The sequence below is a fragment of the Falco peregrinus genome, chromosome 17, assembly GCF_023634155.1.
Source record: "Falco peregrinus isolate bFalPer1 chromosome 17, bFalPer1.pri, whole genome shotgun sequence".
Taxonomy (NCBI): domain Eukaryota; kingdom Metazoa; phylum Chordata; class Aves; order Falconiformes; family Falconidae; genus Falco; species Falco peregrinus.
Window position 1 is genome coordinate 74,733 of NC_073737.1, and position 15,062 is coordinate 89,794.

The following is a 15,062-nucleotide window of genomic DNA, read 5'->3' on the forward strand; positions in this document are numbered from 1 at the left end:
AAGGCTGCATTTGTCCTTTAACAGACGACAGGACAGGTATAATCAAGCCACCGTGATCTAGAATCTTAATAATCAAGCATTACTTAGAGTCACATAGAAACAACACTCTAAGTGGCACTTATGCACATCCTAAGAGTTAAGCCGCTTTGACAGACTCTTTCTTGTCCAATTGTTTTATAAAGAGAAAGCACCTACGACTACCATTTTACAAAAGGAAAAAAATAACACTGAGGCTACAAAAGGAGTTTAGCTTTAGTATCAGTCAGACACTGTAGCTAGAAAACTAGTCTATTGTATTTGGGAAATTTCAAAACATTGTAACTGAGAATGTTTACTCTAATTTTAAGGAGCTCTCCCATGATCTAGTAGCACAGCCTCTAGTCAAATAGAGTAGCTTATATATAGTAAGTACAGAAGAGAGATTTGGTAAGGATGTCCATTATTTTATCAAATGGGTTTTGTAAATGGCAACTTTACAAACAGTCTGTGTCTTTCTAGCTACCAGCTTAGAAACTGACCTCCAAGAGACCTTTTCTAATGTCCTCAGAGAAAGGGTGGTGTAAGTCCAGTTAGCTTCAGCAATGAGTCCCGTATTTCAGCCAGTGGAAGGGGGGAAAAAAAAAACCCCCATGATGCTTATTAAAAGAGTCACAGCTCAGGTTTTTTTGGTGTGATTTTTTGTTGATGTTAGTTGAATTTTATTAGGTATTAACCCCGAGAAAAAGACAAATTTCCATTCCCCTCCCCTAAACCCATTTCCAAGTGCTGCTGTGCCTCACTGTCCTGGCCTTCGCAAGCCTGCCAAATACTCACTACTGCCTGTAGAACACCAAAACCATTCCAATGAGTAACACAGGTAAATTTCCTCAGGAATGCAACTTTTGTTCCACAATTCAAAGAGTCTATGAAATACATTATTTAGGCTTGATGTGATATAACAGCCACCAAGTGTAACTGAACCACACTTGACACTCATGTATTTTAGGAAAAAATACATCCTACAGAAATATAAGTAGCAGAGGAACAGTTTTACATAACAGTCATTACCAGCTCCTTGAAAACACACTTACATGAAATATCCAAGGTGACAAGAGAGCTATACAAGCTTTAGTTGCCATCCCTGCACTGGCTGCTTCCTTCCATCCTGGTCTGTCTTCTGTGATGTCTTCTCTGTGGCTAGCTTAAAGAAGGGCCCAGAATCAACTCTGTTTTTTTTCAAATTCTTCTTTATCACTCATTTTGTAGTAGATCGTTAATCTGGGATATTAACCAAATCCCAGTCCAATAACTAGAACTTTTGTTCTCCAGCTTTACTTTTAACTTCTTGTGTTTCATTTCCCAGAAGCTGCTGCCACCTAGCTCAGTGTCTTTAACTGCATTTCTCTGGCTTGTTTACCCATTACAACCCTCCCTGATAAAAATCCCCATGATAAGTCTCCATCGCTATGGCATCAGCTTTTCTTCTTATTTTTTTCCCCCCTTCTTGTCTTCTTCCATCCAGCACACAGTAGCACCATCCTGAGGCAAGGCCTAAGACAATAATGACTGCCATCTGCTGGCATCATCCTTCTTCTTGCTTTGCAGATGATACTGTCATACTCAAGTTCTTCCAGAACCTAAGTCGACATCAGCATTTATTGTAACTGAAGAACACAGGTATACCTCACATTTCCCCCCAAATTTCTATCATCTACTAAGTTATCTCACTGATGTTGCTCCCTGCTTTCCTCTTCTGCCCTGCTTCATCTTTCGTTCTGTAGGAACTTGCAGCCATCTCAGACTGATACAGAAAGCTTGTCATAAGAGCCAGACACGCTTATGCATATAAGAACCCTTTCAAGATCTTGACTGACATGAATCACTTCAGCAGAAAAGAAAAGATACTTCAAAAAACAAAGCTGCAAACCCAAAGGACAATATTAAGCACTTGAAGAGCAGGAAGGTGTAGAGGTATTGGTCTTCATAATTAAAAGCACAGCCCTTAACCAGCTACCCCAAACCCCACCTACTAAACAGAAATGGTTCGGCTGCATTCCTAACAACAGTTTCGCTGAGGTTCTAGGAAAAGCTCAGCACTCCTTTCGGGAAACACTAAGAAAAATTACCAAGAAAGTTATTAATTTTAGCTTTTCAGGCAGTGGCTTAGTCCTGAGCTTACAATCCCAATTGCATAAAGACATTTATCTCCCTATGGCACCCAGTATCCACAGTCCAACTGGCATGATTTACCTTCCTCCTCAAATACCAACTATCTTTCTCGTAAAGCCCCCAGAAAACACTCTGAAATGACACAGATGACATGTAAAACTGAATTTTATTGATGTCCTTGCTGAAGGTTATATTTGCACTGAACATGCTCAGCAGTAAGGCCACCTGCTATAGCATTTATCAGTTGCACTGGAACTTGCAATTCCACAAGCAAGATGCCATCATCCACTGCAAATCCATCACATGCAAACCAGAATATGTGTTATCCTTCATTTAGGGTCACCTTGTTCTGTTCACAAGCACAAACTATACATGCTGGACTCCACGGCTACCTGATAGATGCCATAGCCGTATGTACAGCAGCCTAGGGACAAGTTCTGCTACCACAGAGAAAACACATTGGCATCTAGTGGCCAAAGAGCACATTACAGACAATACGGAGCAGTTGCCTCTCATTTCATATTTATGCTGTACAGAGAGATGCAGCGCAGACTGGAATGGGCAGATGCAGCAACAGCTCCTGCAGAACAGAGGAGTCCCAGTGAAAAATCCAGCGTAGGTGTGAATCCACCTGCACAGCAGCTGATTGGTACAGGAACTGGAATGAGGTAGGGCAGCCAGAAACACTACAAAGGTACCAGGACACAATTATCTCAAAGAAAGACATCAGTGAGCTGGAGAACAGCATTATCACCTTCATTTGTAATATGCAGGCAGAGACAAAAAGAGGTTCCAACAAGTTACTATGGTAGTGATGGCCTTCATCTAGTCACAGCTTCAGTTTCCAAAGTGCTATGTTTCCACAAAAATTCTCCTGCCTCTCTGTCTCTTCCCTGACTCCTCAAAGAAGCTAGAAGAATCCCTACCTCCAAATACTGACAAAATAAGAAGCAACGCAGAATTACATTCAGGTGTCGCCACCACCAATTGCAAGATCACATGTGCACAAGATCGCATGTGCTACAGTCAGCCCTTCATAGATTTGGATGGGTTTCCCGTCTATCTCCAAAGATCCAGGATACTTAATGACCAAGCTCAAGAAAAATCTAGAAATATCATCCACTTCTTCCCTTCCTCCCCTGTGGCACCATCCCCAATCTCAGGCTTCTTAACTTCCCATCCTGGGTGGAACAATCTAACTTTCCACTTCCAGTCCCTTTGAGGCGGACAGAACAGCTAGATGACCCCTCTGCTGACAAGAAGTATACAGCTCTCCACCCTAATGCCCAGTGATGGAGAAGGGCAGGTGCCAGACCATCACACTGGAGTTGAAGTTTGTAGATGATGCAAAGTTGAATTTCCACAAAAGGATGAAAGCCAACCAAAATATAAGGGAGGGAAGTTACAAAAGGCAGCAAATGCCTAGGATTTCCTTTAACACAGCAACATGAAGGTGATACAAGCTTGCACAACTGACTCACTAATCCCAAGGGACCTGAACACCTCTCCCATCTGCCACTGTTCTTAATACTTCAGACTCAGCTAGGGATGAGATGGTTTCAGGTCAACCTTACTTTTCCGTGCTCCCCAGGACCTTAAGGACTGGCTATCCTGCTCATGCTACTACAGGCAAGGGAGCAACCCTAAACAGATGGATGGAGTAAGAGGCTGCATCCAACAGCCAGGGACAGGAGAAACAGAAAAGTGCTCTTCCTCATTATCAGGATCCTCTAGGTTCGGACTTGGAACTTGCCAGCCTTAGTCATGTATTTTATCCCCTTGAAGGGCTTGTACTTCTCCCCATACATGTCCAAGCGATTCACCTTCAGTCCTAAAGGCAAAAAACCACAGCATAAGACTGACTGCTGCCACAAACAAAGCAGACAGGTGTTCAGGATAAAGGAACAGAAGATCACACTAGAGGTGCAGAAAGCATAGGGAAAGTTTTAGTAAGCAGTAAACAAAACTGAGAAAAGCTGACAACTGCTGATTGTCAGAATGACTCTTTACAAACACATCCATACTCTAAAATTCTCTACAGGCCTATAAGCACAAAATGCAAGGAAGCATAGAGAGGCTGTTTCACAGTGCATGAGAGAACAAATCCATGCATCCATAGTCAAAGCACATTATTTTTTTTACTTGAAGAACAGGTTTCAGATAAAGTGTACTTCAGAAGGCCTGCAGAGCTACTGCAGCTATGTGCAGAGTGAGCACTGACAAAGCAGACAACCTCAGCCTCTTTACCTGACAGTCACTTACCAGATATAGCCAGCTGCTGAATTTTAAACTGCAGATTAATGGTGGGGTTTTCATCTGGTTTTGATGTCCCAGCTTGCAGGCTCACGCTCCCCTTCAGACTTGGCAGCTTCTGGGGGTTTATTTTCCCCACATCCCATGACAGCAACTTCAAGGAACAGAAAATGCAGCAGTGAAACAGAAATACGGTAATACCCTCTGAAGAAGAGTCCCCCTCTAAAAACATCTTTTAATGTTTCTTTATGGAAAAAGTCTTTGTCTCAGGTATCTTGCCTTTCATATTGGGCAGACACAGTACAGGCTTAAGGAGTAGCTGCCTCAGACCTTTGTTCTCCCTCCCTCTTTCCATAAGGTTCTCCAGAAATCTACCATGAATGGTATTTCCACTGCTTATGCTACAGCCCCCATTTCCTATGTGTAACAGTGACCAAAATAATGCAGAATTGCCTCCTCTCTGAGTAGCTGCAGCAGTGTTGCTTGAGGCTCCACTGTGCGTAAACCATCAAACTTGTGTTTGCAATAAGAAGAAAAAAAAAAAAAGTGAACTTGGGGTGGAGGGGAGGCAGCAGACATTAAACAACAAAACCAGAACACACCAAACCGCATCAAAACCCACCAACCAATACAAATCCTCAGTGTTTGCAAAGGACCAAGTATAATGTGCAGTACTGGGCATGACTAGATACGCAGAAGTTTGTAAAGCACCAGACTGATGCATCATCATACAATACCAGCAGGATTTTCTGCACACACTAAGCAACCAGAACTACAGTCCACTCAGACACTGAACAGTTTGTTGTGGGGATTAAGACAACTTCTACTATGCAATTGTCCAGAAAAAGCTCTCACCCCAAGAAAAGATACTGCCTTCAGACAACTGATGTTCAAGGAAATGTTCATGTAAGCATGAGCAGCTCAACTTAATTTGCTGAAAGGTAAGAAAGATTAAAAAATACATATAATTTCTTTCCTCTCACCTTTGTAACTGGATCGAAGACATGTGTTCCTTGAGAGGGTGTGAGGGTCATATTTAAGACACCCTTTGGCATCTGGCTAGAGACCATCACTCCTTCCACAGTCTTCCCCATAGTCTGCTTCGGCCCCACTGTGATCTCAAAACGTCCCAGTGAGCTGCTATCACGGAAACTGATATTGTGTTTAATGTAGACAGGAATTGCCACAAGACTAGAATAAAGACATGAAGAGAAAGTCCTTGTCAATCTTTTGTCTTCATCTTTGGTTTTCCCAATGCAGTCCTTGCTCTCTACATTAAAAAAAGTGTAATTATGACTTGAGAACAGGATTCTGACTTTGCTGTTAGAGATCAAACAAATCAGTGTAGGATTTTCTTCTCTTTTAAGGAGATTGGTTTCCAGTGTTTTCAATCAAGTTTGCCATATCTTAAGTTTTCTATCTCTCTACAGGACAGGTAGCTACATCCAATAAGTAACAGGAGACTTGAACGTAAGATGAGGAATGTTTTTCCATGTCTCAACCAGGCTGGCAAGTAGTTCCAGGCAGTGCAGCAGCACTTGAACTTCATGTTTGTGCTTTTGGCTGGATTTCCCACTCCTTTTCACCTATTTGAGACAAGCTTGACAAAGTCTAACAAAATGTTTTAGCATCTGTAACCCCGATTAGTACTTAGTAAGCTGCTTCTAGAAAAGAGTGCAGCTGACAAGAACTTGTGGTTCTATTAAGAGAAATGTTATAAACCCCCAAAAGATTACCAAACTATCTTGTTTTACTCTGTAAGTATTTTATAAATATAGGAAAGCAACAGCTTGATTACTCCATACTGCCTAATTCTTTCCCTCTCTAGTTTGTTCATCTGCTCCTAGTCTTTGAAAAAAATGCTGGCTGACCAAAAAGAAATGATAGAATCAATGCTCCAAACAAGGAGAAAATATGTTTTAAAAAAGGAAAAGTTCAAGTTGCTATGCACCTCTACTTCATATGGCACAACATGCCACCTGATTTTTAAAAGCAATTCCTCCCCACCCCCCAGCCAGGAAGATCCAAATTTCATAATTCACAGCACTACATTTGTCACTTACTTCTGAGCACTGACATGGTAGGAGAGCAAGCGAAAATTTCCATCAGGTGGAATGAAGGAGAGTATTCTCTCCGATTCCCACCGCTTAAAACGCACACATGGATGAAAGCTGACATCATCCAACAACCGAGGGTTCTGAAATAAAAGAACACCACAAAGTTTGTCAAGGCAGTACTACTTAAAATAACCTCTTCTTCTCAGTCTTCTATCCATGAAGGACCTACCATTTGATGCATTCTGCCCACTTGAAGGTAACTACATTCAGACATGTTAAGCTATTTGATGCTGTTACATCTGTGCAATAGCAGTACTCAGTAACCTCCACCCTGTTTTAGAAAATTTAGTCATGTCAAATAATTACATTGATACATACTCATAAAAAAGATGGCCCTTTAGGGTATCTGCCTAAAGCACCACTGTATCTCAGAAACTTAGTCACAGCACACACTAACAGTACTTTTAAAAAAGAATCTGAAAAAAAACCACCTTTAGGCTCAAAGTTGCTGAAGTTCACTGTGAGTTTCCATTGTCAGTTCTTTCTATTTGGCATACCCACATTCTTATGTATTGGAATCCATCAGCATGAGACTGAGATCTTAGTAGCAGGGGTAGGAAACCCTTTTCAAAACACTTAAGGAAAGGTACATCCTTGAGCTTTACCATGAAGGAGAGGGTAAGGTCTGGCATCCCAGTCAGCTTCACACAAGCATCAATCACTCCTTGGATTTCAGCAGTAATCGTGGAACCTGCAACAATAAAGTAAACACGGAGGTTATGTGAACCTGACGAAAAAAATCCCAATGTGGAAAAACTTATCAGTGGGGAGGAAAGAAATCTATCATCTTTATGAAATGTCATAGCTCATTATGTTGCTGCTCAAGATTTCTCTCATTCCCAACAACTTCTAGATGCATACAAGAAAGAACCAGCGACAACAGCCATGTCCATTTGAATGGCCAGTGTCAGTAGCTCCCAATTCTTAACAAGACTAAGATGAACAAAAACTAAGGAGACAGTGCTACACACAATGTTCACTCACCTTCTATTTTCCCAATAGATACAGAACTGTTTACAAGACCTCAGGAACAAAAACATGTTAAAACCTTGGTACTGCTCTAGAATTTTTGACTGAATAGCACCTACAACTTGGCAACATTCCAGAGTAAGAACAGGAATAGAGCTTCCCACACTTAGACAGGGGAGCTTCTCTTTGAAAACCTAAATCTCTCTTCAGGCACTATCTGGACAAGTCACCCTCGCCTTAGCCAGAAGCAGCTTCCATACCTGATTTATCAATGATTGCATCTATCTCCTCAATCACATCAAAATATGCCTCATTGTTGGTATATTTTACACCAGTACGTCTCCAAGGCACCACTGATAGCTGTCCAGTAGGAAGTTGATCACCCACATTAGTGCTTCCTGGAAAAACAAGGGCAATCACAACCACCACAAAAGTTAGCCAATGCTCCAGAACAAGTCCTTGGCCTTACATAATTGCAAATAATCCCTGAGAACCTCTCTCTCTTTGTAGGAGAGCAATTACACTTCCAGACTCACCATTTGTATACTACATTTTACATCTCTCTTACATCCAACTCTAAAACATACCACAATAAGGCATGGGGAAGTGCAACTGAAAAAACAAAACCAAAAGCCACCCCAAGAAAACCCGCATCCTAAACTAACTCATCCAGGAAGTCATGTCATGGCTGTAATTGGAAATGTAATATGTCTGTTTCAGTTAAAAAAAAACAAACAAAAAGTGCCACTAGTGCTGGAACTGGAAGGAACCCCAAAACAAATACTAACACTGGACTCCCTAAATACACCCATGTTGGGGTTTAGAATGGCATGGGACCACATAAATTTTCTTCACCCATGTCTTATTTACTTATACAAGAATACTGTCACACGGCCACCCCAGTTTATCTACTTTTTGTCTCCTTGTACCTGTGATGGTGTTGACAACTGTTCGCAGGATAGTGGGAGGTTTTATCAGTTCCTTAAGAATATTAGATTCTGTTGCCAATGGAAAGCCATTGTCCAGCATCTCCTCCAGCACCTCATAAACCACCACAACATTGTCCTTGATCATCACCTCTGAACAGACACCAAAATAATCCTGTGCAAAAAAAATAATTACTCAACAATCTCTGAAAGAGTTTTAGTGATCATTCAGTTCAGTGTCCCCCCGCATCTGGAGGAGATAAAACAACACTGAACCTCCATGTACTAGTGCAAGCACATCAGATAGGCTGACCACTCCAACAGAAGTGCACAACTCTGAGCATACCTCTGCCACTGCCCCAGCGAGCTTGCAAATCACTGCATCATCATATGTTCTTATTTCCTTTCAGTATAACAAGATTCCCTTTGATAGCTAAAAGATTTTTTTAATTAGCACTTGAAACTGTCTCAATTGCAACCAATTAAGCAGCAGTATTAATAAGAACTTACTTTGTGCGGTCACACTACCAACTTGTGTGCAGTGATGCTTTTCACTAGACTCCAGTATCACATTCCTCGGCTACCCTAGTCTTTACCTACAGTACTCTCAACACTTTCAACGGTGCAGCACTGCTGTTTGAGGAATTCAGCCTCTCCTCATCAAATCAAAGCTTCTTGTTTACTTTTGTTATAATGCTTGCGTACATATAGGCAATAATACAATTATTAACTTCAATTCTGTAAATATTTTTCAAAAACTAACGCGGAATACAGGGGAAGCACAACTTCAGACTCTGCATATTCTGCCTAAGTCCATGTCTGTTTTATAGGAGAAGACTTCTGAAGTCCATCTAACACACTACCTGTGTTTTTTCATTCTGATACTGCTTGGGGTGCACAGACTGCTTACACATCCTAAGATATATTAGAGTAATACCAAAGTCCACTATTCTGAAAAGTCTGAAAAATAATTCTATCCACATAACAAAACCCTCCTTCCTCGTAATTTAAGAGGTGTATAAAGCAGAACCTCGGAACATGAATAACAGAAGATCCACAGACATGTTTGTTCCCCAGCTTGATTCCTCTACTGTTTCTTCAGCTCCTACTAATAATTAGAAATATTGAAGTTTGTAGTAAAAATAAACCAAGTCAAACGGTAAATCTGTAACACAATATAAGTACGGAAAACCTCAGTGGAGATCTTTCAGGACTCAGTATATGTTACAGGAAGCCATTTTTAAGATTGAACATTTAATTTACTCACATTTCTATTCTATGGGGTCTTCAACCATCATTCCGGAGAGTGAGCGAGCAAGCACACGCACACAAAGACAAACCTGAGCTTCTAGTTACTTACAGCAATTAAAGAGCTCAGGGATTCTGCACAAAGCATGAGCATACATAAATCGTGATGCTAGAGAATTCCTAGGCCTGCACTAAAAATACTATTTCTTTTTCAGACATACCAGATCTTAACATATGGCCAGGCCAGTGAAGAAATGCTCACACCTCGTCCCCTCACAAAAAACAAGACCTACGCAACTGACATGGTACATTTTTGGCCTGAACAGCCAGTCCACAGCCTGCACTCTCATTCTCATTGGCACCTGGAAGAAAAAGCTCACATGATACTTGTTTGACCAGGCACCCACATTTCCTGTAGGATGCTGGTCACAAGACATTTCAAATCCAGACTACACAATCATGTTGTTGACAGGCAGAAGACAAGACATTTCAGTGTTTCCCTAAACTGATCAACAGTCACATCAGCCACAGCACCGAGGGAACATGGCTGCTCCGCAGCAACTCCTGTGACTCACTTCTTTAGCAAGCCAGTACACTTTTAAGAAACACCTAGAGATACAAGCACATAGGATGGTTGTCACTAATTCACTAAAGCACGTGGCTATGAGTCACAAAAACTCCTCGTGAGAACAAGGCCAGCTCGGTCTTAGTTCACAGCCCCTAGAAGACACGAGGCTGCAGAACAGAAACATAAATCTTGATTGCTGAGGGGTCCTTCCTGCAAGCATGGGCTGATCTGGAATCCATCGTCATCCGGAGCTGTATACTCCCAACCACCGCAAGCCGTCGAGACCCACTGTAGGTCCTCGCAGGTGCGGGATGAGAATTACGAGATAGGAAAAAGAAAATGAACTGCTGCTAACTTGAAGGGCTCCCTTTTCCCCGCCGCCCCGTCCTCCTTCACAACACGGCAGTGAAGCCGGGGCTCCTCTTCTAACCTCGCACGCACCAGCCAACCGACCCCTTGGCTGCAGCCGGCGCCGCAGGCCGCCCCCGCCCCGCACCTGGAACGTATCGACGACGCGGTGCAGGAACTCGATGACGAAGAGAGGCGGCACCTCGCTCTGGATGACGGCCACGAAAAAGATCTTGTGGCGGTAGACGCTGAGGAGGTAGTGGTGCGGCGTGGGGATCACCGGCGGCACGTTCTCCGCCTCCGAGGCCCTCTCCTGCGCCTCGAAGAAGTAGTCGCAGACGGAGCGGCTGACGACGCTCTTCCAGTGCTTCTCTAGGAAGATATCCCCCGAGGCGTTGATCAGGAACAGGCTGTGGATCATGGCTGCGGCGGGAGCCGGAGCCGGCGCCGGGCCTGCCCTGCGCCCCGCCGCGAGGACTGGCAGCGCCCGAAGCTGCCCCCTGACCTCAATGGGCGGGGCTCGGCAGCAAGCACGCTGATTGGGTGACCCGCCAACACCCACGCCCGATAGGCCGAAGGGAGGCGGGCGGATGATGACGCAGCGAAAGGCACGCTGCGACCGGGCAACGCCCCCCGAGCCGAGGCCGCAGCGGCCTGTCGCCGCCGCTCGTGCCCCTCAGCTTCTGACTGCTCGGGAGAGCCGGCGGGCCGGGCTCCTCGTACGCGGGCTGCTGCGTCCCCGGCGTGGCGCGCCCGCCCAGGTTTTCCGGTGGGGCGCTCAGAATCCCCACGGATTGGTTTTTCTAAGGGTACCCTCTTTTTCGGGTTGACGTCTTAGTATAGTATATAAAATGTGTTAAGGAACCCAGTTTCTACAGTGCAGTGCTGCTAGCTGAACGTGTTGCACTGCGTTGTTTTGCTGGTTTGTTCACCACAGAGCACCACACAGTCCAGCTGGCATGGGAAATGGCAACTACCACGCAAAATGCAGCTGAACTCTACGCCAAGTGATTCCTTTGCAGAATTAGAAGAGGTGTCTCACATTCGCATAGCAAATCTCTGGACTTCTGAATCAGGCAGATGCCATTACAAGTAATTTTCCAATCCTGCTGCTCTGCTGGGAACAAACAAATACAAGAACAAAAAAAAAGACATCCTTTCTATCCCATCAAACAAACTGTCTAAGTATACAACCCTTATTACATGGTGACTGCCTACCGGTTAGGACTGCTGCACGAGCACCGCAAGACTCTGGCCTGAGTCTTTGCACCTGACGATGCCTCACGGTTGTGGGCAAATCTTTTAAGCAGTGGTACGAAGCCTGGAGTAAGCTGAACGGACTGATTTATGTCAGAATGCAAAAAAATCTGCACAGTTCAGAGTTTATATTAGATCTTATTCTCTATTGATACTTTGTAGCTATTTTCCCCCTAAAATGGGGCAGAAGTCAGTTTATTTACTCTGACATTACCTTTTAATACTCCTGTAGGCATACATCCTTACTTAAAGTATTAGATAATTCAACGCATGCTAGATGAGCTTTTTAGTATAGCAGAACATAATGAAGGAAAAATTAACTACAGATGAATTTCTTTCATGGTCATAATTTGTATCAAATGCATTTTTTAAACATCATCAAATAATGTTTTTTAAATGCCTAATTCAAATTACTGTAATGAATTACATATTTGTGAGCGCAAAGGGGTAATAATTTGTCATTTAATCACAGCACTTCTAAATTCAAAAAGGTTATTTATTATTTTAATATAATCGCTTTACTTTTAACACACAGATATTGTAAAGATTATTGTATCAGCTTATGAGGCTCTTGGGGACTGTATTAATGGGAATCTTGTAGGTATCACAGGCAGAAAGCAGCAGCACATCATTACATTGACCAACAACATAAAGCCTTTATATGTCTGGTTCTCTGAGGAAACCCTTCTGGTTTTACCCTGGACCACCAAATCAACATTCATGGGATACATCTTTTCAATATAGCCATTTGTTTTCTGTCTCACAAAAAGCAATTCAGTTTTGACTGTATTACACGTTTAAAAACTGCCATTTCCCTCTAACTGCTTGCACCCATTATTAAAATTGTTAGTATTTTACCCAGTTCATGATGATGTTACTTCTGTATTTTTCCTACAGTTACTTCAGTTTCTTTAGCCATCAAGAACGTTGGTGCCAATACTAAAGCAACTATAGGGCAGTTAATTATTTCTGCACACCAAAGGAAAGGGTTGTTGAGGGAAAAGGGGAAATATGTTTCTGCTTTAAAATCAGACAAGTTTATTAAAATATCTTGCTGACATGTGCAGAGAACAATTTGCAGTTACACCACCATTTCCTGCTGCAGAAATGCTGCCTGACTGCTTCCAAACTGTTAGCGCAAAGATTACGTTTAGTTCTGCAAGTCAGTCTCCACAGTGGCTCGGGAAGTTATCTAAACTTGGAACCTAAAAGGAGAACATAGCAGAAGATGCTGCCAGAACAGAATATCACTTTGCTGGTTAATTTAGTGACTGCCTAAAAACTGCTCACTGAAGAGTACTATACTTCAGTCACAGTATATGAACCCCCAGAGAAACCTAAGCACAGTCAAAGGGCAGTGCTACAAAATGATGTTGCCAAACCATGCACTGTTTTTACAATAAAACAACTCCTTACCATCTGTACTTTGCCATATGCAGCAATTCTGATGATTTAACTGTTAGCCTGTACTGTGCAAATAAGAGAGTAGAAGAAAACAGGCCATTTTTTAATTTGTATTAGTCAACAAAACCAATTAATTTTGCAAGGGTGCTAATAATAACCTACTGCAAATTTTGAAACAGAACAGTCTACAGAGTGATACTCTTGTAGGAACACAACTGGGTTTTGCTGTTAAATACTGAATCCTCTTAGTCTTGCTTTACTTTCACATCGGAAAATTACATTTCTCTCTCTGTTAGTTTCTCTCGACATAGCAACACAGGTTTGTAATTTAAGGCACTGGAAGCCATGCAGCATAGAACCACCTGAATTTTGAAGACTCAGGAAGAGGTGGGAGAAGAGATTAATTTGTAGGGATAATCCAACTCTGACAAGGCCAGACCTCTATAGTCTTACATGGCAGAAACAGAACCATTTGTACAGTATGTTGTACAGTAGCATGTCAAACTCCATTGGCTTCAAGTAATAAGCAACTCACTGAAAACATCTAACTTTTGCACTAGAAAACCTATTCTGTTAAAATGTCAAAAGAGTTTGTCTTACTCAACAGAGAGATTTCTCACCTCAAGACACTAAACAAAACCATTCAGAAAACATCATGTTTGCTTTATCAACTGTCTCCACAATGTTTTTTAAGATTTTATTTTTTCTTTTCTTGAAAGGGAAGCTCACACGAAACTTTACACAATAGCTGTCCCTTCAAGGAAGTTGCAAAAAATGCCTAGTTTATAACGTGTGTGCACAACTGGTAAACTGAGCCAGAGGTTAGAATAGGATAGGGAATTGCAGGCAGCATGTAGTCGTTGAGGATGGGTAGCAAAACGAGATACTTTCAGCCAAATATAACCTGAGACAGAAACCAAATATAACCTGGGACAGACTTGTGTGAAGTGAGAACTTGCACTTTGCTCGTTCCTGCCAACTTTCAGCACGCGCCAGTCCGACACGACCCCCCCGCACAGCGCCAGAGGAGCCTCCCGCGCCCCCCGCCAGGCACCAGCCGCTCTTCACCTCAGCGACAGCAGAGCCAACACCAATGTACCGGGACAGCTCCCAAGTTACCTCCGTGCAGAACGGCGACTTTGAGCAGCATGTTTTTACTCTAACAACTAAAACGTATCAAAGATGTCGGGAAATTCCACGAACTACCTCACAAAGACGCCCAAGGACCGACCCGTCTTTCAGCGCGCGCCGCCGAGGCACAGCCACGGCGCGCCCGCCCTCCAGGCTAAAAGGTATCGTTATTTCAAAATTCCACGTAACTTCGGTACCTTTGAGTCACAAAGCCCCAGTCACTGTTACAAGCGCAAGCTTAATTAAGCCTAAGAGACAGATCTCCTACCTTACAGGTTACAACCACCCGCCTACCAGCGTACGACCATTAACACGAGTCCTCCCGCCGCCCAGCCGTTCCCGCCCGCATCCCAGCGGCCGGAGCAGCCGGTAGCCATACCCTCGGCCGCAGCCCCGCGCGTTCGGAGCGCGGGGGGCTTCCCACAGCCATAGCGAGACGTCGCCGACAGCACCCGCTCCGCGGCTCCCGCCCAAGCGCCGTGTCCAGCCAGCCTTCACCGAACGCTGCCGCCACCCGCCCCGGCCCGGCCCCTCACACTCTGCCCGCATGGCGCCGCAGGCCGCCCCCAGCAGCGGGCCCCGGGGCGGCGGCCCGGCCGCTCCGGCTGCCCGAGGAGCCACCCCGCCTCCCCGCGCCGCGCGCTCCCGCCGGCGGCCGGGGCTGCCGCAGACCCCGTCTCCGCGGCTCTTCCC

The 15,062-nt window shown here is 43.8% G+C and overlaps 1 protein-coding gene across 4 annotated transcripts; it reads right to left on the reverse strand.

The window, feature by feature from the left end:
* Nucleotides 1–806: 806 nt before the first annotated feature.
* AP3M2 (adaptor related protein complex 3 subunit mu 2) lies at nucleotides 807–14,987 on the reverse strand. Of its 4 annotated transcripts, XM_055820433.1 has the most exons (9): nucleotides 14,749–14,986; nucleotides 10,726–11,691; nucleotides 8,417–8,588; nucleotides 7,748–7,885; nucleotides 7,124–7,209; nucleotides 6,465–6,598; nucleotides 5,385–5,592; nucleotides 4,411–4,555; nucleotides 807–1,180 (listed from the first exon to the last, which is right to left on the reverse strand). In XM_055820433.1, exons 2-9 carry the CDS (start codon nucleotides 10,996–10,998, stop codon nucleotides 1,044–1,046), a joined length of 1,293 nt encoding a protein of 430 aa, XP_055676408.1. In that variant the 5' UTR covers nucleotides 10,999–11,691; nucleotides 14,749–14,986; the 3' UTR covers nucleotides 807–1,043. The 4 variants fall into 4 exon arrangements, with proteins under 4 accessions (XP_055676408.1, XP_055676409.1, XP_055676407.1 ...); XM_055820434.1 differs by lacking the exon at nucleotides 10,726–11,691 and having other exon boundaries at nucleotides 14,749–14,987; XM_055820432.1 differs by lacking the exon at nucleotides 14,749–14,986 and having other exon boundaries at nucleotides 10,726–12,748.
* Nucleotides 14,988–15,062: the final 75 nt, after the last annotated feature.

Coding starts and splice junctions, on each gene's coding strand:
- AP3M2 (XM_055820433.1), bottom strand. CDS start 10,998: ATGATCCACAGCCTGTTCCTGATCAACGCCTCGGGGGATATCTTCCTA. Junction 7,210..7,747: donor TGCAATCATTGATAAATCAG/GTATGGAAGCTG, acceptor TTATTGTTGCAG/GTTCCACGATTACTGCTGAA. Junction 6,599..7,123: donor ACCTTACCCTCTCCTTCATG/GTAAAGCTCAAG, acceptor CTTTTATTTCAG/AACCCTCGGTTGTTGGATGA.